This window comes from Pongo abelii, chromosome 1, assembly GCF_028885655.2.
Source record: "Pongo abelii isolate AG06213 chromosome 1, NHGRI_mPonAbe1-v2.0_pri, whole genome shotgun sequence".
NCBI classification, from domain to species: Eukaryota; Metazoa; Chordata; class Mammalia; order Primates; family Hominidae; genus Pongo; species Pongo abelii.
Window position 1 is genome coordinate 2,509,218 of NC_071985.2, and position 27,984 is coordinate 2,537,201.

Genomic DNA, 27,984 nt, shown 5'->3' on the forward strand with positions numbered 1-27,984 from the left:
AAGCGCAGAGCGCGGACAACCATAGAGTACGAGTTCGGACAGCAGCCGGATGGTCGGTCGCTCTCCTCAACGGTCCACTCACAATCCTCGGGCAGCTGAGCCGAGGCGGAAGCGGAAGTGAGGAAGAAAAGCAGGAAGGCTCCGCTGTTCGCGTGCTCGGGCTCTAGTGTTTACTTCCGCTTGACCTGGCCGGGACGCCAGAAAATGTTCCACGTGGGATACCCTGCATGGGGTTCACTGTAGTAGCTGCACTAGGTAATTCTTGGAGCGGGCCTGAGAGACAAGGACATGTGGATCCCAGTGGCCGGGCTTCCTCGGCGGCTGAGGCTCTCCGCCTTGGCGGGCGCTGGTCGCTTTTGCATTTTAGGGTCTGAAGCGGCGACGCGAAAGCACTTGCCGGCGAGGAACAGCTGTGGCCTGTCTGACTCCTCTCCGCAGCTGTGGCCCGAACCGGATTTCAGGCATCAGCCAAAGAAGGCGTCTAAGTCCAGCTTAGACTTTAAGCGTTACGTAACCGATCGGAGGTTGGCTGAGACCCTGGCGCAAATCTATTTGGGAAAACCAAATAGACCTCCACACCTACTGCTGGAGTGCAATCCAGGTGAGTCCCGCTGAATTGCATTTTCTTGGATGTTCTTCATTTATTCAAACGTATTGACTCTCCTTGGGGTGCTATTTAAGATACTGGGTTTTTTGTTGTTGTTCTTTTGCTTTGAGACGAAGTCTCGCTCTGTCGCCAGGCTGAAGTGCAATGGGGCGATCTCGGCTCACTGCAACCTCCGCGTCCCGGGTTCAGGCGATTCTCCTGCCTCAGCCTCCCAAGTAGCAAGAACTACAGGCGCGCGCCACACGCCCAGCTAATTTCCTTATTTTTACTAGCGACAGGGTTTCGCCATGTTGGCTAGGATGGTCTCGATCTGTTGACCTCGTGATCGTCCCGCCTAGGTCTCTCAAAGTGATGGGATTACAGGCGTGAGCCACTGCCCCCGGCCAGATACGGGTCTTTCTTTGAAGCTCCTTTGTTGGAGAGATTGCCCACTACATAAGCGTAGAGTCTGTATCGTTAATGACACCATAAAATATTTCTGTAGCAGTTTGCACTTTACACGATATTTTGATAAAACAGGCTCTTAGATCTTATCTCCCCAAAAGAGTTGCAAGCCTCTGCCAGCTGAAAAAATGATGTTATCTTATTCTTCCGTGCATTCCCTATATACCATAGCAGGATGCTAAGAACACAAGATTTATAGGCTTTTTGAACAATAATTTTTTAAAGCACCATTTCATATCATAGGGAGTCAGTTCTGTTTAGGCTTGACAATCTCTTTGATGGTTAAATAATCCATGTAGTCTGTGAGAAGGTGATAGGCTAGAGGCAATCTATTTTGCTGTGATTTTTTTCTTCTAAGAGGTAGTGAATCATGGTGATGAAGAATGCAAGTTTTGGCCTGGTGCAGTGGCTCACGCCTGTAATCCAGCACTTTCAGAGGCCGAGGCGAGTGGATCCCTTGAGGTCAGGAGTTCCAGACCAGCCTGGCCAACATGGTGAAATCCTGTCTCTGCTTAAAATACAAAAATTAGCCGGGCGTGGTGGCGGGCGCCTGTAATCCCAGCTACTCGGGAGGCTGAGGCAGGAGAATCGCTTGAACCCAGGAGGCAGAGGTTGCAGTGAGCCGAGATTGCCCTACTGCACTCCAGCCTGGGTGACAGAGTGAGACTTCGTCTCAAAAAAAAAAAAAAAAAAAAAAAAAAGTGCAAGTTTTGCAGTCACTGACAATGATTTCAAAGCCAAGCTGCACCACTTTTGATGCTGGAGTCAAATAAGTGTATATAATCTCCTGTTTCCTTATATGTAAAAAGGAGAGTGACATCTACTTTGGGGATGCTGTCAGATTTAAAATCAGATAATAACGTGTGAAACATCTAATCAAAGTTTGGTATTCAAAGAGATTATGTTGTTTCTTGTGCAAATTAACTTTTCATTCTGTTAATGTGCCAGGTCCTGGAATCCTGACTCAGGCATTACTTGAAGCTGGTGCCAAAGTGGTTGCCCTTGAAAGTGACAAAACTTTTATTCCACATTTGGAGGTATATTTTTAGTTTCTCAACGTATGTTATTGTTTGGTCAACTACCTGTGAGTGGTTTAAGGAAATAGAATTAAGCACACCGTGTTTTAAATAGAATATCTTTTAGGGAGCCATCTCTGAAATATCTTGTTTACACCCAAAGACTGGAACACAGTTAATATTCAGTGCTGTTGAATGGCTGAAACATGAGGAGTTCTAAGACTTGTTTGCGAGTTCTAGGTCGGCTACAGCCTAGTTGGGTGACTTTGAACACAGCGTATAACTGGCATCCCTAGGCTTGTTTCCCCATTTCTACTAAGCTGCGCTGTGCTCCTTTCTTCTTTGAGCTTGGAATCTAATTGGAGTAAGTGCTAATATTAGGTTAATGGATCTGTGTAACCTCTAGATTTAGGGTTTCAAAGGCAAGAAAGGTTGGCATACAAATTATCTTTTATCTGAAATGCTTGGGAACACAACTGTTTTGGATTTCAAATTTTTTCATATTTTGCAATATTTGCATATACATAATGAGATATCTTGGGGATGGAACCCGAGTCTAAAAATTCCTTTTTTGTTTCATATACATCTTATTCATAAGGCCTAAGGGCAATTCTGTATAATATTTTAAATAATTTTGTGCAGTAAACAAAATTTGTATACATTGGGCCATCAGAAAGCAAAGGTGTCACTATGTCAGCCACCCATGTGAACAGTCTGATTGTTTGACATCGTCATCATCCCTGACTTTTTTTTTTTTTAAGATGGAGTTTCCCTCTTGTCACCCAGGCTGGAGTGCAATGGTGCGATCTCGGCTCACTGTAACCACTGCCTCCCAAGTTTAAGCGATTCTCCTGCCTCAGCCTCCCAAGTAGCTGGGATTACAGGCACCCGCCACTATGCCCAGCTGATTTTTGTGTTTTTAGTAGACACGGGGTTTCACCATGTTGGCCAGGCTGGTCTTGAACTGCTGACCTCAGGTGATCCACCCACCTTGGCCCCCAAAGTGTGGGATTATAGATGTGAGCCACCGTGCCTAGCTCCTGACTCTGAATTTATATGCTCCTGATAAGCCATCATTTTCTTACACGTATTCACACATAAGTGCTTAACAATAGAAAATATGGCATACCATTAGTACAGTAAAAAAACAAAAAACAAAAAAATGTGTTCAGAGAAACTAAACAGCATAGCAGCAGCATCAGAATCCCTGTGTCAGCTGTTGAACAGTGGAAACACAGCGGCAGGCTTTCAGTCTCCTCCTGGGATGCTGTATTTTCATTAAAAGGTTACTGTACACCACATTTTATTTTTTCTTAGGCGGAAAGAAACATCAGAAGCAGCTGAGGGACCAAGAAGTGGGTCCATTAAGGATAAGGAGACATTCTGCCGGCTGGCTTTTAAAAATGTTTCCTATGGGCCAGGCGCAGTGGCTCATGCCTGTAATCCCAGCACTTTGGGAGGCAGAGGCGGGCGGATCACTAGGTTAAGGGATCAAGACCATCCTGACCAACATGGTGAAACCCCGTCTCTACTAAAAATACAAAAATTAGCCAGGCGTGGTGACGCATGCCTGTAGTCCCAGCTACTCGGGAGGCCGAGGCAGGAGAACCGCTTGAACCCAGGACTCAGAGGTTGCAGTGAGCTGAGATCACACCACTGCACTGCAGCCTGGGCAACTGAGCTACACTCTTTGTCTCAAAAAAAAAAAAAAAAGTTCCCTATGGAGTCATCTGCCTTATTAACAATGGTCTTTGTCTTAGATGACTCCCTCGATTTTTATACACTGACCTCATCTTCGTGTTGTACACCTGCATTTTCACTGCAAACCTGTCACAGAAGGTCGAGTGTGGAATTTTCCACTTTTGGCATCATATCGGCACTCAAAAAGTTTCACATTTTGGAGCATTTCAGAATTTTTGGATTAAGGATGCTCAGCCTATAGTCAGATATAGTTGCATAGAGTGAAGGCTTTATCCAAATAGATTTTTCAGTGATTGTGCTTCTTAAAAAGCAGACACATTTACATAACAATGAAGAAGTGGAAATCCTTTGCATCTTTAGCCAGTCTCTTACTCTCATTCTCCTTCCCTCTTTTATAATCTTCAGTTTCAACTTAGGAAACTTATATTTCTCTATGCCAGCTTTGTGAAACCATGCAGAATGGCTGTATCCAAAATTGCATGACAACAAAGAATTGTGAAAATGTCTGTCAAATCCAGTTGTTTAATTCTTCTAAAACTATGAGTATGAAATTATTGTTATTCTACCACTTACTGTTTTGAAAAGAGTTCAAGGTTTTAGCTAGGTTATTTAATTGATGTTAAATCTGAGGGAGTTCCGAAAATGTGAAGAAAAAAAGAACACATAATTGTCCGAAGATTTAAGATCCTGAAATGTGATTCAGTAAACATAGTCATCTGTAGTTTCAACTTGGAAATTAAAAACGAGAAGATAACTTTTATCCTGTTTTGAGAAAAAAAAAAAGCCTATATTTAAAGGTTAATCTACATGTTCACAAAGTAATTAAGATTGTATTAAAATGTCTTTGTTTCTATTTAAAGTTTGTTATTCTGTAACACAGTAGTTGCTTTTTTCTATAAGATCTTCAAGGCTGAGGACCAAGGCTCATGCCTGTAATCCCAGCACTTTGGGAGGCTGAGGCGGGCAGATCACTTGAGGTCAGGAGTTCAAGACCAGCCTGGCCAACATAGTGAAACCCCATCCCTACTAAAAATACAAAAAATTAGCTGGGCGTGGTGGTTCATGCCCAGTTACTTGGGAGGCTGAGGCAGGAGAATCACTTGAACCCGGTAGGTGGAGGTTGCAGTGAGCCGAGATCGTGCCATTACACTCCAGCCTGGGCTACAGGAGCAAAACTCAGTCTCAAAAGAAAAAAAAACCTTCAAGATAACTTTAATTTTAAAACAATTGTTTAATGAAAAAAGGAAGGTTAGAGACTAGAGAATTTTTGAAACAATAATTATGATAGGAATATCAATAACAAAGTGTTTCTGAAGCTATAAATGTAAGCTAAAAATATAAACATCATTGACTAAATCCAGTCTTTGATTAGAACTAGTTTTTTCTCTATTAAGGCTCTTATTTTCTACTAGCACTAACTTGTATTCAACCCTTAGTACATATTCTCTCACTTTTTAGTAACCATTGTTATGATAAATTGAAAAGCCATTCAAATAAAATTTTGTGTGAATTAATCTGTTTGCCAGAGTGAAAAGAGAAGTAACAGTAGGTAAACAGAACTCTTATGGCTCTAAGTCAGGGACTTAAAGTGGTGCTCTTAGCGATAATGCTTCTGGCCACCTAAAGTTTGTTCCTGAAAACTGAAAGGCGTTTCAGTGGTGATAGCTGGGATTACAGGCGCCCGCCACCACGACCGACTAATTTTTTGTATTTTTATTAGAGACGCAGTTTCACCATGTTGGCCAGACTGGTCTGGAACTCCTGACCTCAAGTGATCCGCCCGCCTCAGCCTCCAAAGTGCTAGGATTACAGGCTTGACCCACTGCACCCAGTAAATGAGACAAACTTATAAGTACCTAACTTAATGACTAGTAGAAACTCAAGGGTTACTTGCCTTTTCTCTGTTCTTTTCCCATTCTGTTTTTGAATCCTAATGCAATCCAGTTGAATTTCCAAATGTGATCTGTTGTATGAATTCAATTATTTATCCTAGAGCTTTGATTATTATCATGTTTGAATTGTTGAGTGTTAACTGACAGGTGCTAAAGCAAGAATGTATGGTGCCCTATCAGAACAAACAAGTGTATTGAAGCCATAAAGTGTTCATTGTTTATACATTTTCTTTTTCTTTTTTGAGACAGGGTCTCACTCCCATTGCCCAGGCTGGGATGCAGTACTGCAATCACAGCTCACTACAGTCTCAACTTCCCAGGCTCAGGTGATTCTCCCACCTCAGCCTCCCAAGCAACTGGGATTACAGGCACACGCCCCAACACCTGGCTGATTTTTTGTATTTTTAGTAGAGACAGGGTTTCGCCATGTTGTTCAGGCTGGTCTCAAACTCCTGGGACTACAAGCATGAGCCACCACACGTGTGCTGTTTAGCTTTCCTTAATTACAAAGATTAAACTGCCTTTTTGATAACTTGAAAGATTATGTTAATGCTATGTCAGGGGTGTCCAATCTTTTGGTTTCCCTAGGCCACCCTGAAACATCAACTGTCTGGGCCATACATAAAATACAGTAATACGAACAATAGCTGATGAGCTTAAAAAAAAAAAGTCCATGCGTACATCTCCTAATGTTTTAAGAAAGATGACAAGTTTGTGTTGGGCCGCATTCAAAGCCGTCCTGGGCTGTATGCGGCCCTCAGGCCACAGGTTAGACAACCTTGCTATATGTGTTGACTGATAATCATATGCATTAGATAGGTACTCTTTCTTTTAGCTTCCATGACACCACACTCTTCTGGTTTTCCTCCTTACTTGTATTCTCAGTTTCTTGTCATTAGACTTTGGACATACTCTACCTTCAGGGCTAGTCCTCTGTTTCTCCCTAGTGTAGACCCCTGACTTAAATTACCTTCAACAAGCCAAATTCCCACACATTTATATATCGTCAGCCTGGACCACTCCACTGAGCACCTTATTCAGGTCTGCAGCTTCCTACCTGGCACCTCTACCTAGATCACATAGCGGGCATCTCGAAATTAATGTCACCAAATGTATATGATTTCCACCCCCAGTCTTTCCCTTCCTCTAGTCTTTTTAAAACTTCCCCTTGAAAGTGATTGTTAAAATGTACTAGATTTTTTTGTTTGTTTATTTACTTTGGAGATGGAGTCTCACTCTGTCACCCTGACTAGAGTGCAGTGGTGCAATCTCAGCTCACTGCAACCCCTGCCTCCTGGGTTCAAGCGATTTCTCCCACTTCACCTCCCCAATAGCTGGAATTACAGGGGTATGCCACCACCCCTGGCTTACTTTTGTATTTTTAGTGGAGACAGGGTTTCACCATGTTGGCCATGCTCATCTCAAACTCCTGACCTTGGGTGATCCGCCCTCTTTGGCCTCCCAAAGTGCTGAGATTACAGGTGTGAGCCACTGCACCCAGCCAAAATTTGCTAGATTTTGAGCTGGGCACGGTATCACACACCTGTAATCCCAGACACTTAGGAGGCTGAGACAGGAGCATCACTTAAGGCCAGGAGTTTGAGACCAGCCTGGGGACATAGTGAGACTCATCTCAATAAAAAATAAGAAGAAAAATTATTTTACTGGATTTAGAAATAGGATAATATAGGTTGAACGCAAATGCTTAAGAAAAACTAGGTGTTTGCATTAATAACTTTAAGTTACATCATTTCCAACCTTAATAAATATTAATAGAATTTTCTGTGCACAGAAACATCAATGTACACATTAAAAACATAATGCCTTCTTACTGATTTTTTTTTTTTGTAACTTCAAATTAAGTTTATGGAGTCTATAACTGATTCTTGCCCTAACTATGAAGGTCTCTAGTACTACTGCAAGATGAGCAAATCAGAGCAGCGAGAAGACTGAGATATGTTAGACCTCTTCCAGCAAACAAGGTGTATAGTTGCTTCTGTCTTTAGAAAAAGTAAATGAAAATTGTGGAGATGAGCTAAGTTCATTTATTTGGTGGATAGCTGACTAGATTCCCCTAGAAGAAAGATATTCTCTTGAATCCATCTGCCTTTCACTTTTATATTTTAATTATTTTTCTTTATTGTGAAATATCTTTCATTTTTTCTTCCCATGACCGAAGCAGATGGCTCACAGTTCTCTATATGAGGCCAACCATGGTGTCAGAATCTTTGCCCGGTGCTTCAGGTAGCCACTACTAAGCAGTCAGGGAGTGGCATGAAAAGCTTTTGAATAGCTGAAGCCATTATGATAAAGAAAGTAAGTGGGGCCGGGTGCAGTGGCTCACACCTGTAATCCCAGCACTTTGGGAGGTCAAGGTGGGCAGATCTCTTGAGCTCAGGAGTTTGAGACCAACCTGGGCAACATGGCGAAACCCTGTTGCTACAAAAAATCCAAAAATTGGTGGGGCGTGATGGTATGCACCTGTAGTCCTAGCTGCTTGTGGGACAGAGGTGGAAGGATCACTTAAGCCCAGGAGGTCAAGGCTGCAGTCAGCTGAGATTGCGCCACTGCACTCCTGCCTGGTTGACAGCTTGTCTCAAAAAAAAAAAAGTAAACAGATAAATAAAAATTTATGATAGGTTATTTCTGTTTGGGGGGCTTTTTCTTGGTAATATTGTACTTTTGCCACTTTTCAGGTATTGATTGATTTTTGCTTCCTCTGTTAAATTTTGGATATGTTAGTAATATTTTCTTTACATCGTTATGGAGGTAGAAATATTTTTTGTAAAAAGGTAATTCAGCCGGGCGTGGTGGCTCACGCCTGTAATCCCAGCACTTTGGGAGGCCAAGGCGGGCGTATCATGAGGTCAAGAGATTGAGGCTATCCTGGCCAACATGGTGAAACCCTGTCTCTACTAAAAATACAAAAAATTGGCTGGGTGTGGTGGCACGCACCTGTAGTCCCAGCTACTTGGGAGGCTGGAACAGGATCACTTGAACCCAGGAGGTGGAGGTTGCAGTGAGCCGAGATGGCGCCACTGCACTCCAGCCTGGCAACAGATCGAGACTCTGTCTCTCAAAAACAAAACAAAACAGAACAAAACAGGTAATTGAATTATTTTTATTTTTACCTTTTATTATTGGTTTTTTGAAGTAGAGTTTTTTGAATTGTTGCAAAGTATACTTAATGCTGAAAATTTTTAACATGTTATCTTTGTCTCTCTTTAGTCCTTAGGAAGAAATCTGGATGGAAAACTACAAGTGATTCACTGTGACTTCTTTAAAATAGATCCTAGAAGTGGTGGAGTAATAAAACCACCTGCTATGTCTTCTCGAGGGCTCTTTAAGAATTTGGGAATAGAAGCAGTTCCTTGGACAGCAGGTCATTTTTGGAATTTACTAAAGCAAATACCTAGAATTTGCCAGGTTTCTCTAGCAGTATAACTGATTTGTTGATGAAATTTGTGTTTTATTTATTTATTTGTTTTCTGAGATGGAGTCTCGCCCTGTCACCCAGGCTGGAGTGCAGTGGTGCGATCCTGGTTCACTGACCCTCTGCCTCCAGGTTCATGTGATTCTCCTGCTTCAGCCTCCCGAGTAGCTGGGATTACAAGTGTGTGTCACCACGCCTGGTTATTTTTTTGTATTTTTGGTAGAGACGGGGTTTCACAATGTTGGCCAGGCTGGTCTCCAACTCTTGGCCTCAAGTGATCTGCCCGCCTCGACCTCCCAAAATGCTGGGATTACAGGTGTGAGCCGCAGTGCCCTGCTCATTTTATGTATAATTTATGTTATATTAATACAATTTATGAGCAAATGCTCTGACTCTGAATATGGCATTTACCTCACCTGGACACAGATAACCAGTTTATTTCCCCAAAAGCCAAGTTCCATGCCAAGGAAAGATATTGAGGCTTAGTTTTAATTGAAATAAACTTGAAATTAATATAGTTTGTGAACTTTATTCAAATCTTTTTGCTTATATTCCTAACAGACATCCCTTTAAAAGTAGTTGGAATGTTCCCAAGTAGAGATGAGAAAAGGGCACTTTGGAAACTCGCATATGACTTGTATTCCTGTACTTCTATATATAAATTTGGACGAATAGAAGTAAATATGTTTATTGGTGAAAAAGAATTCCAGGTATGTTATCAACAAATACCTATTTTTTGTTCTGGAAGAATCTGTAATTTTTCTCTGAGAACTCTTAATCTGTGCAATTTTAATTTAGGGCTCATGACATTTGAGGGTCTAAGATTGTTTTTAAATTCTGCAGAGCAGTCTTATACTCAGGTTGCTTTTTCAGTGTACAGTTGAGTGGTTTTAAGTGCATTCCCATTGTACAGCCATTACCATCATCTGTCTCCAAAACTTTTCATCATCCCATACCAAAACTCTGTACTCATTAAACACAAACTCTCTTGTTTCCCTCTTCCTGCGTCCCCTAGTAATCATTATTCTACTTTCTGTCTCTATGAATTTGACTATTCTCTTTATCTCATATAAGTTTACTCTACAATATTTCTTTGTGTCTGGCGTATTTCACTTAGCATAATGTTTTCAAGGTTCATCAATGTTATAGCATGTGTCAGAATTTCATTCCTCTTTAAGGCTGAATAATATTCCATTCTGGCTGGGCATGGTGGCTCACTCCTGTAATCCCAGTACTTTGGGAGGCCGAGGCATGCTGATCGCTTGAGGTCAGGAGTTCGAGACCAGCTTGGCTAACATGGCAAAACCCCATCTCTACTAAAATACAATTAGCCAGGCGTGGTGGTGCATGCCTGTAATCCCAGCTACTTGGGAGGCTAAAACAAGAGCCGAGATCATGCTCCTGCACTCCAGCCTGAGCAACAGAGCAAGACTTTGTCTCAAAAAAAAAAAACTATTGTGTATATATATACCACAGTTTGTGTGTTCATGTATCAATGACATTTGGTTGCTTTTACCTTTTGGCTGTTGGGAATAATGCTGCAATGAACATGAGTTTACCAGTATCTCTTCAAATCCTTTGAGTGTGCAGCTAGAAGTAGAATTGCTGGATCACACAGTAATTCTATTTTTAGTTTTTTGTGGGTTTTTTGGTTTTTGTTTGTTTGTTTTTTGAGGCAGGGTCTTGCCCTGTTGCCCAGGCTGGAGTGCAGTGACATGATCACAGCTCTCTGCAGCCTGGACCTCCTGGGCTCAAGCGATCTTCCCGCCTCAGCCCCCAAGCTGGGACTGCAGCCACACACCAGCAGCCCTAGCTTTTCGTAGCGATAGGGTCTTGCCATGTTGCTCAGGCTGGCCTCCAACTCTGGGACTCAAGCAGTCCTCCAGCCTCAGCCTCCCAAAGTGTTGGGACTACAGGCATGAGCCACTGTGCCCAGTCTATTTTTAGTTTTTTGAGGAACCACCATATCGTTTGTTATCCATCGTGGATGCACCATTTGACTACCAGCAGTGCACAAGCGTTCCGATTTCTCCACAGCATTACTGAGAGTCATTTTCTGGGTTTTTGGTAATACCTCTCCTAATGGTGTGAAGTGGTATTTCATTGTGCTTTTGATTTGCATTTTCCTAATGATTAGTCATGTTGAATGTATTTTTATGTACTTACTGACTGTATATCTTTTAAGAAATGTCTGTTCAAGACATTTGCCCATTTTTAATGGGTTATTTTGTTTGTTGCTGAGTTTTAAGAGTTCTTTATATATTCTGGATATTAATCTCTTATCATACACGATTTATAAATATTTTCTCCCATTCTATGGGTTGCCTTTTAACCCTGTTAATTGTGTCGTTTGATGCCCAAAGTGTTTAATTTTGATGAAGTCAACTTTGTCTCTTTTTTCTTTTGTTGCCTGTGCCTTTGGTGTCATACGTAGCTCAGCAGTCCCCAACATCTTTGGCACCAGGGACTGGTTTTGTGGAAGACAGTTTTTGCATGGACGGCGGCGGGGATGGTTTCAGGATGATTCAAGTGCATCACATTTATTGTGCACTTTATTTCTATTATTATTACATTGTAATATATAATGAAATAATTATACAACTCACCATAATGTAGAATCAGTGGGAACACTGAGCTAGTTTTCCTGAAACTAGATGGTCCTACTTGGGGGTGATAGGAGATAGTGACAGATCATCAGGATTAGATTCTCATAAGGCCCTCGCAACCCAGATCCTTCGCATGTGCAATAGGGATTGCGTTCCTATGAGAAGCTAGGGCTGCTGCTGATCTGACAGGAGGTGGAGCTCAGGCAGTGATGTGAACAGTGGGGAGCGGCTATAAATACGGATGACGCCTCGCCTGTTCACCTGCCGCTCACCTCCTGCTGTGTGGCCCAGTTTCTAACAGGACATGGACTGGTATCAGTTCGTGGCCTGGGGATTGGGGACCTGTGGCGTAGCTAATAGATCATTGCCAAATCCAGTGTTGTGAAGGTTTCCTTGTGTTTTCTTCTAAGAGTTTTATAGTTTTGGCTCTTGTTTAGGTCTTTGATCCATTTTCAGTAAATTTTGTGTATGGTTTCAGTGTCCAGCTTCATTCTTTGCTCTAGTTTTCCCAGCACCGTTTGTGGAAAGACTGTTCTTTACCGCCATTGAATGGCTTTGGCGTTGGTGTCAGAAATGATTTGACCATATGTGTAAGAGTTTATATCTGGGCTCTATTGTATTCCATTGATCTAAATATTTGTCCTTAGGCCAATACAACACTGTGTTACTACTGTTACCTTGGTAAGTTTTGAAATCAGGGGCTGATTCATCCAAATTTATTATTTTTAATGATTGTTTAGGCTATTTGAGTTTCCTTGAGATTCTATATGGATTTTAGGATGGATTTTTCTGTTTCTCCAAAACATGTTAGGATTTTCCTAGGGATTGCATTGAATCTTGAGATTGCTTTGGGTGGTAATGACATCTTAACAGTATTCAATATTAAATCTTCCAATCCACGAATATGAAATGTCTTTCCATTTATTCGTGGGTTTTGTTGTTGTTGTTGTTTTCATTTTTGTTTGACACAGGGTCTCACTCTGTCGCCCAGGCTGGAGTGCAGTGGCAGGATCACAGCTCACTGAAGCCTTGACCTCCCAGGCTCAGGTGATGCTCCCACCTCAACCTCCCCAGTAGGTGGGACTACAGGCGTGCACCCCTGTGCCTGGCTGATTATTGTCTTTTTTATAGAGATGGTTTTACCACGTTGCTCAGGCTGGTCTTGAACTTATGGGTTCAAGTGATCCTTCTACCTCAGTCTCCTGAGGTGCTGGGATTGCAGGCGTGAGCCACTGTGCCTGGCCTCCATTTATTTGTGTTTTTAATTACTAACTTTTAAGTTACTTTTGGTGCTGTTGTAAATGGAATTGTTTTTCGAATTGTCCGTTGGTAGTGCATAAAAATGCAACTGATTTTTGTATCCTGCAGCTTTGCTGAATTTATTAGATTTTTTGTTTTGTTTTGTTTTTTAGACGGAGTCTCGCTCTGTCACCCAGGCTGGAGTGCAGTGGTGCAATCCTGGCTCACTGCAACCTCTGCCTCCCGGTTTAAGTGATTCTCCTGCCTCAGCCTCCTGAGCAACTGGGATTACAGGCATGCGCCACCACGCCCAGCTACTTTTTTTGTATTTTTAGTAAGTTTCACCATGTTGGTCAGGGTAGTCTCAAACTCGTGATCTCATGATCCACCTGCCTTGGCCTCCCGAAGTGCTGGGATTACAGGTATGAGCCACAGCACCCAGCCAGGTTCTTTTTTTGCCCCCCTTTGTTTTTAAATAGAAACGGTGTCTCACTTTGTTGCCCAGGCTGGTCTCAAACTCCTGGGCTCAAGTGATCCTCCTGCCTCGGCCTCCCAAAATGCTGGGATTACAGGTGTGAGCTACCACACTCAGCTGAATTTATTAGTTTTAACAGGTTTTTTTTTTTTTAATATTTAAGGAGTTTTTAAATTAATTTTTTTAACTTTAAAACATTAAAAAAATTTTTTTTAGAGACAGGGCCTTGCTCTGTTGCCCAGGCTTGAATGTAGCATTATGTTCATAGCTCACTGCAGCCTCAAACACCTGGGCTCAAGTGACCCTTCTGCCTCAGCCTCCCTGTAGCTGGGACCACCTGTGCACACCACCACACCCAGGTAGTTGTTCATTTTTGTAGTGACAGGGTCATGCTGTGTTTTTCAGGGTGGTCCTGAACTCCTGTCTTCAAGTGATTCTCCTGCCTCGGCCTCCCAAAGTGCTAGGATTACAGTTGTGAGCCATCACACCGAGCCTAAGATTTGAGACTCTAGTTCAGTTCTCTGTAATGGAAGGTCTTCCTGACAACCTTGATCTTGCTATGAGTGTCATCTTTCTTTTCTGCCCAGAATGTGTCATGTTATTAATCTGTTAATCCGGTTTGATGGGAAACGCTTATTTGTCTTGCTGTGTTACCCATGCTGGAGTGCTGTGGTTTTCACAGGCACAGTCATCTCAGACTGAATCCCCTAACTCCTAGACTCAAGCAGTCCCCTTGCCTCAGCCTTTCGAGTAGCTGGGACTACAGGCGTGCACCGCTGCACCCAGCTTTTTACATCTAATTCTAGATTTCTCTGCTTAAATTTCTATATGCTATGAAGATAGTACTATTAAGACTCAAGTAAGATTAAGATTTTTATAATGCTTATTTGTATTGCTATGGATTAGGATAGTGGGGCAAAAAATGAAGGGATGATTTGCTCCCCCAGACCCATTTAGTAAGTACATATTTACTAGCTGTGGAAAGACAGCGGGGGCCTCAGGAACTTGAGGCTGTGCATACACTATTAAACAAAGGAAAGTCAAGGAGAAAAATAGGAAATACTTTGTTAGATTCCTGCTGCTAGGATTATATTCCAGTGGCCCACGCCTCTTTCGCCATGGACCTTTTCACACGTGGTTTCTTCTCTGCGGAGTGCCTTCCCATTCATTGAGGTAACCTCATCCTTTCAGGTCAGCCTTAACACTGTGTGTTGTTGTTTTTTAAGAGATGGGGTCTCACTGTGTTGCCCAGGCTGGTCTTGAACTTCTAGGCTCAAGCAGTCCTCCCACCTTGGCCTCCCAAAGTGCTGGAATTACAAGCGTGACCCCGCATGGCCTGCCGTTGCCCCTGCTGGAGTGCTGTGGCTCTTCACAGGCATAGTCATCTCACACGGAACGCCCAAACTCCTGGGCTCAAGCAGTCCCCTTGCCTCAGCCTTTCGAGTAGCTGGGACTACAGGCGTGCACCGCTGCACCCAGCTTTTTGCATCTAATTCTAGTTTTCTTTTCTTAAATGTCTAGATGTCATTAAGATAGTCCTATTAAGATTCAGCATTTGTTTTTAATTGATCATAGATGTGTATAACATGTAATTTTTATTTTCCTTTTACTAGAAACTAATGGCAGATCCCCGAAATCCAGAATTGTATCATGTATTAAGTGTTATCTGGCAAGTAGCTTGTGAAATTAAGGTTCTGCACATGGTGAGTAAAATCCTTCTATTTAAAAACGTTTTTCTTTAGAGACAGGGTCTCATTCTGTTGCCCAGGCTGGAGTGCAGTGGCACAATCATAGCTTGCTGCAGTGTTGAACTACTGGACTCAAGTGATCCTCTCACCTTAGCCTCTGGAGTAGCTGGGACTACAGCCATGTGCCACCATGCCTGGCTAAGTTTTAAAATTTTTAAAAATATTGCCCAGCCTGGTCTTGAACTCCTGGCCTCAAGTGATCCTTCTGCCTTCGCCTCCCAGATCACTGGGATTACAGGCATGACCCACTGCACCTGGCTCTAATTTTTATTATTTTTTATTTTTTGAGATGGAGTCTCACTCAAGTCACCCAGGCTGGGGTGCAGTGGTTCGATCTCGGCTCACTGCAACCTCTACATCCCGTGTTCAAGCAATTCCCCTGCCTCGGCCTCTCGAGTAGCTGGGACTACAGGCGTACACTGCCACACCTGGCTAATTTTTGTATTTTCAGTAGAGACAGGTTTCGCCGCATTGGCCAGGCTGGCCTTGAGCTCCTGACCTCAGGTGATCTACCCGCCTCAGCCTCCTAAAGTGCTGGGATTACAGGCGTGAGCCACCGCGTCCAGCCCTGGCTCTAATTTTTAAATATTTGCAATGTGGATCTTCACGTGTTCTCGTCACTGCTTTCGCCTGAGAATATGCTGAGGTCTTCAGTCTGCACCTTGCTGTAATTTTTTTTTAAGCTCAGGAATGTTATCTCATTTGATTTTAGCTTTTGTTCCAATTCTTTTTTTTTCCCCTCAAAAACATTTGAGGTTCTTAGGTTGGATCTCTGATCCTTGTCTTTGGTGTCTGTCATGCTCTCATCATTTTTCTCCATTCCCAGAATCTCTTCACACTTAGTCTTCACATCACTGATTCTGCTTTCTGCCTGCACTGTATATTGTACTCTCAGTACTATAGTTCTTGGTGTCTCTAAAATTCTTCTTTACCCACTGATCTTGTCTCATTCTGTTGACTTTCATCTCAAGTCTTCTGTCCTGGTAGCTTTCAGCTAGTTTCTTCAGAGGGGCCCTCTGAGGACTTTAGCTTGCAGAATGTTTTTGTCTTCTTGTTCCCTTAGTATTTGTTTTCAAAGGTCCTGTGTTAGGTTTTGCCATTTACTAAACTCCAGAAAGGAAAGGTCTTTCTGGACCTAACATTTCTCAGCACTTGCTCCACTGTGTATCTACAGCTGTAGAGTAAGTTGTTGAAGTCAATTCCCAGTGTCTTGCAGGTTTTCCTCCATTGTCCTTGATGAGGGGAAAGCTGCTGAGGCTGGACCAGGCGGGTGGGAAGTGGCAGTACCCATTGTGCTTGGCTGATGGTGCTTTTCTTCCCCCACTTAAAGTGACATTCCTGGAACTGCTAGGAATTTCACAATTTGGCCACAATTATATGTTTTATCCACTCTCATTGCCCCTGTAGTTAATAGTAAATTGTTATTTGACAGTAGCCTTTCAGACCTGTGTTCAATATTGTTTAGTCCTTTAAGCCTATGTCAGATCTATTTTAACCCACTCTTATTTTGGAATTTAATATGGGTATGGGTATGTATGGTTTTTTTAATAGAGAATACTTTTTCAGGTGGGTCGGTTTTTTATTTTGAGACAGGATCTCACTCTGTCAGCCCAGGTTGGAGTGCACCGGCACAATCCTGGCTCACTGCAACCTCCGCCTCCCAGGCTTAAGCAATCCTCCTGCCTCAGCCTCCCAAAGAGCTGGGACTGCAGGCATACGCCACCACACCCAGCTAATTTTTGTATTTGTTGAAGAGACAGAGTTTCACCATGTTGCCCAGGCTGGTCTCGAACCCCTGAGCTCAAGCGGTCCTCCTACCTCAGCCTCCCAAAGTGCTGGGATTACAGGCATGAGCCACTGTGCCTGACCAGATCATCTTTTAAAATTGCCTTATGCACAAAATTCTATTACAAAAGATAGATACCGAAAAATAGTGATCCATTTTAAAATTGACACTAGGTTTTTGTTATGTTGTTTTTGGTTAGGGTCTCACTCTGTTTCCCAGGCTGGAGTACAGTGGCGCAGTCTTGGCTTACTGCAAACTCCAGCTCCCGGGCTCAAGCAACCCTCCCACTTTGGCCTCCCAAAGTGCTGGGATTATAGGCATGAACCATAGCACCCGGTCGACACTAGTATCTTTATTTGTGTATTTCCATATATGTTCTAACATATTCAAATAGTTTGATTAATAGGCTTTTCCACTAAAGTAGGGCAAAAAGAAATCCTCAGCATTAATTTAATATCCCTTAAACTGCTGATTCTGACTGTGATATGGAAATATTTAGTGGTAAAAATTATAACAAATACTTATTTGCATAATTGCATGAAGGGCGAAGTCATGTTTAATAAGGAAAAGAGGTACTAGTATTTGGGTAGACTTTTGATCCTCCTCCTCTTTAAAAAAATTAAGAAGAGAGATGTGTATTATTTAGCTATAACATGTTTCTCTTAAATCCAATTAGACTGACCATTCTCTTACTTAGGCAAGGTATTTTTAAAGGAAGTAATGATTTGGGGCACTTTGACCAAAGAGAAATAAAAGATGTTGTTTTGCTTTTTTTTTCTTCCCCAGGAGCCTTCGTCATCATTTGTTGTATACACCCGAAAAGGGCCGCTGGAAAACCCAAAGCGTAGGGTAAGAATAAAATAATACCTTTTCCTTTTTCTCCCTACGTGACATATTTTTTATTTTATTTTTTTAGGACTATTTGGTAGTCTGTATTTAACTTTTTAATTTTAAAATATCTGGAAACATTCTTTAAACATATCTTACTACTTTTAATGAATCGAAAGTATTTTGGAAGAGTTTTATCAGCTGTTATACAATGGATGCTAGCATAGTAATAGGCTTAAAAACAGAATCTGAGTTCTCTTCTTATCTCTTTTGAAATGAAGGCACATTTCAAATTTGGAAAATAAAATCACTTAAATATTTATCTAATTCGATTAATTAGAAACAATTTTATGACGTATTAATCGATTAGAAATTTGTGATATTTGAGGTCAAGAGATCGGGACCATCCTGGCCAACATGGTGAAACCCTGCCTCTATTAAAAATACAAAACTTAGCCGGGTGTGGTGGCGCATGCCTGTAGTTCCAGCTATTCAGGAGGCTGAAGCAGAAGAATCACTTGAACCTGGCAGACAGAGGTTGCAGTGAGCCAAGATCGTGCCACTGCACTCTAGCCTGACAACAGAGTGAGACTCTGTCTCAAAAAAAAAAAAAAATTGTGATATCACTACTCTTATTACATGGTTGAATTCACTGATAGGTACTTCTTGATTTTTACCCAGGAGTTAGGCCTTTATTTTTGTTCGTTTTTTAATCTTTGTAAGAACCAAAGTGACAATGTTATAGTCCTCCATTTAGTTTATCTCAGGGCTAGTTGTGAAATTCTAATAAAGTAGCTAAAGTTTCACAAAACAATTTTTTGACTCAATTCAGAAGTTTCACTTTAGAATTAGATGCCTGTCTTTAAGGTTTGGGGCTTAAAAAAAAAAAAAAAAGAATTAAATGCTAACGATGGCCTAATCTCAGCATAACAGCTTAGTCTGAAGATCCTGTTTGTTTGCTTACTTGCTTATGTTTTTTTCTCACACTTGCCACTAAAGGAAAAAGAAAATTATCAGTTTTCTTTCAATGATGTGATTTTAGAGTGATCAGTCATCATTGTGCTTTTAGTTCTGTTTGACTTTTTATACAGCATATTTATGTAGTCTCAAAAAACAGAATAGGAATAATACATTTTGTCTAATACAGTACATTTGGATACTATTGGGGACTTACCCAATATTCCACAAATGAACAATCCTGTATATAATATACTTTCTCAGTTTTTCATCAAGAAGATGAAAAGCTTAAGTTTTTTTGGCCAACTTAAAAATATAAACTTGGCCAGGCGCGGTGGCTGACACCTGTAATCCCAGCACTTTGGGAGGCCGAGGCGGGTGGATCACGAGGTCAAGAGTTTGAGACCAGCCTGGCCAACATACTGAAACCCCGTCTCTACTAAAAATACAAAAATTAGCTGGGTGTAGTGGCGTGCGCCTGTAGTCCCAGCTACTCAGGAGGCTGAGGTGGGAGGCAGAGTTTGCAGTGAGCTGAGACTATGCCATTGCACTCCAGCCTGGATAACAGAGTGAGACTCTGTCTCAAAAAAAAAAAAGTGTGTGTGTGTGTATATATACATATATAAACTTTTAGGGATGAAGATGAAATAAGCAAATGTCATATTTTATGACAGAATTTGTTTTAGATAGTTCACATGTATCTTTGATATCAAGGTGCTCATATTGCTATAGAAGCAGCTTGAGACACTTAACAGGTTTTTAGGGCCTATCATTTCTATCCAAGTTTTGTTTGAGACCTACTTTTTAAATATCCGATTAAAAATTTTAGTCAATAACTTTTTTTGTCCTTTGGATCCTATGGTGATGTTTTATCTCGAATATAGCAAGGACTCAATATATGTTAATGCCATGTTTGGGATTTTTTTTTTTTACTTTTTTTACTTTTTTATTTATTTATTTTTTTGAGGCAAAGTCTCATTGTGTTACCCAGGCTGGAGTGCAATGGCACGATCTTGGCTCATTGCAGCCTCCACCTCCCGAGTTCAAGTGTTTCTCCTGCCTCACCCTCCCGAATGCTGAGATTACAGGCATGCTCCACCACGCGGGGCTAATTTTTGTATTTTTAGTAAAGATGGGGTTTCAACCATGTTGGCCAGGCTGGTCTCGAACTCCTGACCTCAGGTGATCCGCCTACCTTGGCTTCCCAAAGTGCTGGGATTACAGGCGTGAGCCGCCACACTCAGCCTATTTTTTTTTTTTCTTTTTTTAAAAGACAGTGTCTCACTCTTCTCCCAGGCTGGAGTGCAGTGGCACAATCACGGCTTACTGCAGCCACAAACTCCCAGGACTCAAGTGATCCTCCCACCTCATCCTCCCAAATAGCTGGGACCACAGATGTGCATCCCACGCCCAGCCAGTTTGTTTGTAAAGAAGGAGTCTCCCTGTGTTGCCCAGGCTGGTCGCTAACTCTTGGGCTCCAGCGATCCGTCCGCCTCGGCCTCCCAAAGTGTTGGATTGTAGGTGTGAGCAACCCGGCCTCATGTCTGGGATTTGATTTTACCCTACTTATATGTTAATAAATGTTACTGTTTCTCGGATGTTGGCCTAAGACTCCTGGATCAGACAAAGGATGTTCTATGCCTCTCTTCCCATGGAGTGATGTGAGATGGCTCAGTTGGATGCCTTGCATTTAGTGGATTTGCTTTGCAGCTGAGAAGTACAGAGCTGGGGGAATCTAGGTTTTGTTTTGTTTTTTTTTCCAAGTCAGGGTCTTGCTCTGTCACCCGGCCTGGAGTGCAGTGGCGTAATCTCGGCTCACTGCACACTCCACTCGGCAGTCTCAAGCATCCTCCCATCTGAGCCTCCTAAGTAGCTGGGGCTACAGGCATGCACCACCATACCCTGCCAATTTTTGTACTGTTTGTAGGGTTTCGCCATGTTGTCCAGGCTAGTCTTGAACTCCTGGCTCAAGCGATCTGCCCACCTCAGCCTCCCAATGAATCCACCTCTTTCATAGCAAACATTAAGCAAGCCTGCCCTTTTGTTTTTTTAAGACAAGGCCTGGGTCTGTCAGCCAGCCTTCAGTGCAGTGGCATGCTCTCAGCCTCTACCTCCTGGGCTCAAGCCATCCTCCCACCTCAGCCTCCCGAGTAGCTGGGACTACAGGCACACACCACCACACCCAGCTAATTTATTTTTTATAGAGATGGGGTTTTGCCACGTTGTCCAGGCTGGTCTTGAACTGACCTCAAGTGATCCATGCCGTGGCCTCCCAAAGTGCTGGGATCATGCCTGCTCTTTTTCCTGGAGAGAGACGTTATCTCCTCCCTCAAGGTTACTCATTGCAAACAACTCTGAGAAATGGCCCAATTCATTGGTAAAGACCAATTAGGGCTTTGTGTTCTTGGTGTACACAACAAGAAAATGTGGGCCGGGCACGGTGGCTCACGCCTGTAATCCCAGCGCTTTGGGGAGGCCAAGGCGGGCGGATCACAAGGTCAGGAGATTGAGACCATCCTGGCTAACACAGTGAAACCCCATCTCTACTAAAAACACAAAAATTAGCCAGGCGTGGTGGCGGGCGCCTGTAGTCCCAGCTACTCGGGAGGCTGAGGCAGGAGAATCACTTGAACCTGGGAGATGGAGCTTTCAGTGAGCGGAGATCGCACCACTGCACTCCAGCCTGGGCGACAGAGCAAGACTCCGTCTCAGAGAAAAAAAAAAGAGAATGTGAAGACACTCAGGGCCTGTGGTGATTGTGTCTTTCAGCAGATAGCTTGAAGGAAGAAGTGAGCAATGTCTTACTCTGGCAATATTTTGTGACTAATGCAATTCATTTTTTCTTCTCTCCAGGAATTATTAGACCTATTACAACAAAAGCTGTATCTTATTCAAATGACTCCTCGTCAAAATTTATTTACCAAGAACTTAACACCTATGAACTATAATATATTTTTTCACTTGTTAAAGCACTGTTTTGGGAGGCGCAGTGCCACTGTAGTAGACCACTTACGGTAAGTGAAAAGAATAAAAGCAAGTATAAAAGTAGCAATTTGATGCACAAATTATTCTTTCATGCTAGAGGTCTATTTTTTATATCTTGATTGACAGAGTGAGGTACCATGTTTTTCCTCATATTTCTTCAAAATAATTTGTTCTCCCTGGTGTACATTTTGAGGAAAATATATTTTTCCCATAATCTCTCAGTGAGTTTCATTTATTTTTCCTTCTTTGAAAAAATGCCCAGGTCGTTTAATCTTTTTGAGAGTATAGGCCTAGCTTTATCTTACAGGAAGCACTAGCTGCCGACCACTAGTGGGGTGGAGAGAAATCAGCATTACTGGAGGCATGCCCACACTTACCTCTCCTTGCCTGTTTCAGTGGTTCTGTTTCTTCACCAAAGTAGGGATAGGTAGTTATACCACCCTGGTTCCCTTGCTCTGGATCAAATTTTGTTTTTCCCTAAAACTTTGTAAAAATAATATCTTGTAAGGAACACTACTTGCTTTATGTCTATATAAGTGAAAAACATTTTTTTGTTGTTGTTAGAGACAGGGTCTCGCTGTTGTCCAGGCTGAAGTGCAGTGGCACAGTCTCAGCTCACTGCAGCCTTGTCCTCCCAGGCTCAAGTGATCCTCCCACCTCAGCCTCCTGAGTAGCTGGGACTACAAGCATGCACCACCATACCCGGCTAATTTTTATATTTGTAAAAATATAAAAATTTTATATTTATATTTTGTGTTTATAAATTGTATGCCAAGTTTTGTAGAGATGAGATTTTGCCACGTTGCCCAGGCTGGTCTCAAATTCCTGGCCTCAAGCAATCCACCTGGCTTGGCCTCCCAAGTGCTGGGGTTACAGGAGGGAGCCACCGTGCCTGGCCATCCGTGTAATTTGTATGTAGGGCTGATGCACACACCTCTGTAAGTAGTGCTGGGGTTACAGGCGGGAGCCACCGTGCCTGGCCATCCATGTAATTTGTATGTAGGACTGATGCACACACTTCTGTAAGTACAGCTCGGGTTACCAGCATGAGCCACTGCGCCTGGCCATCTATGTAATTCGTATGTAGGGATGATGCATACATCTCTGTAAGTAGTGTTGGGGTTACAGGCGTGAGCCCCCGCACCCAGCCATCTGTGTGATTTGTACGTAGATCCATGTAATTTGTATGTAGGACTGATGCATACGTCCCTGTAAGTTGGCATTATGCCTTGTAATCAGCAGCCCATAGTCATTCAAAGTCTCACCAGAGGATGGGTAAAATGTTAAAATAATTATTTTAACAAATTTGATCATTTAATATTTAACTCTGAGCTGTTGACTAGACAATATTTATCTAAAAATAAATGTTAAAAGTGGCAGTAGCCTGGGTGCAGTGGTTCATGCCTGTAATCCGAGCACTTTTTGTTTGTGAGGCCAAGGTGGGAGGATCACTTGAGGAGGACGAGAGTTGGAGGCTGTAGTGAGCCATAAACTCACCAGTGCACTCCAGTGTGGGACACAGAGCAAGTTGACCTTGTCTCTAAAAAAAAAAAAAAAAAAAAAAAACTGGGAGCCAGAGAGTGCCAACAAGACTTTGAGATGAGCCTGGGTGACAGAGCAAGACTCTATCTCTAAAAAAAAAGTGGTAATAGACTAGTAAAAGGCAATCTGTTATTTTTCATCTTGCCACCTTGTGGTGGCTGTTTTGAATGAAAATATCAAGAAAATAGGGAAATAAGGAATAAATGTTGTAAATCATGGTGCAAAATATTAAAAATGCTCCTGGTAATCTCAATGGACTAGAAACATGTTACCAAGATTCTATTCAATATCAAAAAGTACTGGAATTGAACAGACAGAGAGTCTCACTCTGTTGCCCAGTCTGGAGTACAATGGCACAATCATAGCTCACTGCAACCACAAACCCCTTGGCTCAAGTGATCCTGCCTCAGCCTCTTCCCTGAGTAGCTGGGACTACTATGCCCACCATTATGCCCAGCTAACTTTTACGATTTTTGTAGAGATGAGGTGTGACTATGTTGCTCAGATAGTCTTGAACTCTTGGGCTCAAATGATCCTCCCACCTAGCCTCCCAAAGTGCTGGGATAACAGGTAGGAGCCACCACACCCAGCCCAAAATATTTTTTTACAGTTGTTTAGTTATTGTTGTTGGAGGCTTATCGATGGTTTGTTGCTAAGCTGGTACATAGTTATATACCTCATATTATGGTATATAATATACCTCATTGATTATATATTGTATATATATTATATAATATACCTTATATATATAATACCTCATAATGAGGTATATTCGTTATACCTCGTTTCAGTCAGTGGTGGACCAAATGTACAATAGTGGTCCCATAAGATCATAATGATGCTGTATCTTTTACTGTATCTTTTCTATTACCATTGTGTTACAGTTGCCTACAGTATTCAGCACAGTAACATGCTGTGCAGGTTTGTGTCCTTGGACCAATAGGCTATGCCATATATCCTGAGTCTGTAATAGGCTGTATCACATAGGTTTGGGTTAAGTACTCTGGAAGATGTTCAAGCAACAATGAAATCACCTAACAGTGCCTTTCTCAGGACATACCTCCATCATTAAGCAATGCATGACTGTATAAGGAAGTTCGCGGCTTTATAATGTATTTACCAATGATGGTTACATCAAAATGTGAAAAATGATTCCCTCTTTGTAAACTGCCAAATAGCAACTTCTGCTGTTTGTAGTTACTGAACTTTGACATGAACCAAAAGAAGTTAAGAATATTTTTTGCAGAAAGGAAAAGGATGAAAGAGGTAGGCATAATAATTTTTTTAAAGGATAGTGATTAAACTAGAATTGGGTGTAAAAATTGATTAGAGTATGTGAAAGCCTAAACCTGCTATTAATATTTTCATTATAGGTTAGCTGTGAAACTTTAGAAATAAGCATGAAGTTATTGGAAGCTCTTAAACTAAATAAGATTGCTTATATATAATAAGTTAGGCATTTTTTTTTCTTCTTATTTCAATAGCCTTAGGAATACAAGCGATTTTTTGGTTTCATGGATGGATTGTTGAAGTCTGGGCTTTTAGTGTACCCATCACCCAAATAGTGTACATTGTACCCAGTAGGTAGTGTTTTATCCCTCACCCTCCTCCCATCCTTCACCCTCCTCCCATCCTCTTCCCTGCTGATTCTCCCGTGTCCATTATAGCACTTTGTATGCCTAAGTTAGACATTTTAAATTCAACTTAGAAGCCATTTCTGTCACCATTAACTGATAGATGCATGAAAAAGAATTAAGTACATTTACTTTGTATTTCTTTTGCAGTTCATTGACTCCACTTGATGCGAGGGATATATTGATGCAAATAGGAAAACAGGAAGATCAGAAAGTAGTTAACATGTACCCTCAAGACTTCAAAACACTTTTTGAAACTATAGAGTGTTCCAAAAATTGTGCTTATAGATGGCTATATGATGAAACCCTGGAAGATAGGTAGCAACTAGACTGTCGTTTTTGGTGGAGCAGTTTATTTATTTGGAAACTATGACATGAAAACCAAATTTGAAAACTCACATCCTTTCAGCAGAAGATAACTGTTCTTGTTTTGCACAAGCCAGGCAGATCATTTCTCCTAAGTTGATATCATCGGCTTATTGGATGAAACAGTGGCTGCAATTTTATTCACAATTGAATAAAATGAAAACTTCAATTAATTGTGGATTTGATCAGATTGAATTCGTTTTGTTTCAGATTCCTATTTAAATATTTCACTTGTACTGTTGCTGATTTTTGCATCTTCTTGAAGAACAAGAGTCTGTACATTATTAAGCTTAGAAAGTAAGCAAAACTGATTTACTGATTTGCCTTTCAGTTTGTTGAAATGTACTGTCAAGTACTGTACAATGAAATTGTTTAAATTTTAATATGATTTAAGCTTTTTAGAAATTAAAATATTTTAAATAAGATTTTGTGGTTTCTTTTGTTCTCTAAATACCTAATAAAACATTAACTGACGCTAATTTACTCCTTTTTAGTTCTGTCACGTAGAGTCAATATAGTTTTGTTGAATAATTCAGTCTGTATTACTGAAAAGTCTCCTGCACATTTGTTCTATCAAGAAAATTCATCTGAAGTTGGATATGAACCTTAATGGAATTTATATGAACCTAAATGGAATTAAGAATATTTTCTTGGCCGGGCACAGTGGCTCACGCCTGTAATCCCAGCACTTTGGGAGGCCAAGGCGGGCGGATCACGAAGTCAGGAGTTCGAGACCAGCCTGGCCAACGTGGTGAAACCCCGTCTCTACTAAAAGTACAAAAATTAGCCTGGCGTGGTGGTGGGCGCCTGTAATCCCAGTTACTCTGGAGGCTGAGGCAGGAGAATCGCTTGGACCTGGGAGGCAGAGGTTGCAGTGAGCCGAGATCGTACCACTGCACTCCAGCCTGGGTAACAGAGCAAGACTCAGTCTCGGGGAAAAAAAAAAAAAAAGAATGTTTTCTTGCCAGGAATGGTGGTGTGCACCTGTAGTCCCAGCTACTCAGGAGGTGGAGGAGGGAGGACATCTGAGCCCATGAGTCTAACCTGGGGGCAACATGGTGAAACTCCCATTTCTAGAAATATTTTATAAAACAGCTGGGCATGGTGGCAGGTGCCTGTAGTCCCAGCAACTTGGGAGGCTGAGGTGAGAGGATCACTTCAGCCCAAGAGTTCGAGGCTGCAGTGAGGTATTTATTGTACCTGTGAAGAACCCCCTGCGTTGCAGCCTGGGTGACAAAGCAAGACCCATCACTTAAACAAAAAAGTTCCTAGGGTGGGCCAGGCATGGTGGCTCACACCTGTAACCCCAGCACTTTGGGAGGCTGAGGCGGGCAGATCACCTGAGGTCAGAAGTTTGAGACCAGCCTGTCCAACACGGTGAAACCCCATCTTTACCAAAAATACAAAAAATTACCCAGGCATGGTGGTACATGCCTGTAATCCCAGCTACTTGGAAGGTTGAGGCAGGAGGGTCGCTTGAAGCCAGGAGGCGGAAGTTGCAATGAGCAGTGATCGTGCCACTGCACTCCAGCCTGGGTAACAGAGTGAGACTGTCTCAAAAAAAAAAAAAAAAAGTAACTACAGTGTAAGAATGAAGTCAGCTGAGGAGTGTTTTAAATACAGCTCAGAGGGATCAACGTGGTTGTAGGAAAAGGGATGGGGTCTTAAGACTGGTAAAGCACATTTTGCTCTTAGCTTAGATGAAAGAAATTGGCTACACATGTTCTTTTTAGATAAATTAATGACCTACAGTTGCCATATTCTCTCAGCAAACGCAAGCAGTGTTACTTCAGACAGAATAGAAGAGCTGAGAAGGACGAAGAGTCGTAGTAACTGCTGTGGACAATCAGGGAGTTAAGAAGGGATACTATGGAGGGCCTTTTAACAGTGGCTTCAGTATTCTCTACTATTGTATGATTTTCAACAGTGGGACTAAAGTAATGGGGACCGTGGATGATTAGATTAATAAAAGACATGTGTTAAGGGAATGCCTTTGCCTGCATTTGAATGATCTGCATTAATTGTAGAGTGAGAAGCTAATCTGACGTTCCGCATCTTTCATAGGGGATAGATACAGCCTAAGAACAGTGGAGGTGTTGCCAAATCTCCAGTTTTGAGAAGCATCATTGACAGATGTCCCCAGCTACTGCCCCTCTGAATCCACCACCTCACTTATGCAAAGGCTCTACTTCCTGCATGGTGCCCTGAGCTAGCAACTCAGCATGATGGAGACACTAATGCATGCCCATTCTGTTGACATACAGACAACCAACAGGCAATTTTGGCTCAAAGACTCCCTGTGGCCTGGGTGAATTTTGCTACAGTTCAGTCCTACCCAACCCTCCTTCCTTCCCTCTCTCCTTCCTTAGTCGGACCTGCAATCAGTCTGAAGATTTGTCCTGCCTTCTGTTCCCTTCTCTAATAAACCTCTTTCACATGTAGTCCTTGACATCTACTTTTCTGTAGACTTGAACTAACACAAGAGTCAAAGAATTTGAAAGTCCCAGGGAAAAAGTGGTTGAAACAATGAAGCAAGTGCTAGAAAGCTAAGTTTTAAATCGTGAATGCTGGCATTAAGGACACAAAGCATGGAATGATTCCTGGTGATTACAAGGCCCAGCAACAAGTAATTGAGGATTAAGCACTTACAAAAATAATTTACCAAAGGGCACAAAAATAATTTACCAAAGGGCCTATTCTTTTTGCTGGTGGCTGAGGATAATGG

At 42.0% G+C, this 27,984-nt stretch overlaps 1 protein-coding gene across 5 annotated transcripts; it reads left to right on the forward strand.

Annotated features, from left to right (window-relative positions):
* The first annotated feature begins 26 nt into the window (after positions 1-26).
* Positions 27-27,700, forward strand: TFB2M (transcription factor B2, mitochondrial). 5 transcript variants are annotated; one of them, XM_063716306.1, is made up of 9 exons: positions 27-255; positions 368-601; positions 2,000-2,088; positions 8,889-9,042; positions 9,655-9,803; positions 15,027-15,116; positions 17,734-17,796; positions 21,586-21,746; positions 27,324-27,700. In XM_063716306.1, exons 1-9 carry the CDS (start codon positions 228-230, stop codon positions 27,328-27,330), a joined length of 975 nt encoding a protein of 324 aa, XP_063572376.1. In that variant the 5' UTR covers positions 27-227; the 3' UTR covers positions 27,331-27,700. The 5 variants fall into 5 exon arrangements, with proteins under 5 accessions (XP_063572376.1, XP_024104393.2, XP_024104394.2 ...); XM_024248625.3 differs by lacking the exon at positions 27,324-27,700 and adding an exon at positions 25,044-25,684; XM_024248626.3 differs by having other exon boundaries at positions 90-601.
* Positions 27,701-27,984: the final 284 nt, after the last annotated feature.

Coding starts and splice junctions, on each gene's coding strand:
- TFB2M (XM_024248624.3), top strand. CDS start 289: ATGTGGATCCCAGTGGCCGGGCTTCCTCGGCGGCTGAGGCTCTCCGCC. Junction 9,804..15,026: donor TTGGTGAAAAAGAATTCCAG/GTATGTTATCAA, acceptor TCCTTTTACTAG/AAACTAATGGCAGATCCCCG. Junction 17,797..21,585: donor TGGAAAACCCAAAGCGTAGG/GTAAGAATAAAA, acceptor TCTTCTCTCCAG/GAATTATTAGACCTATTACA.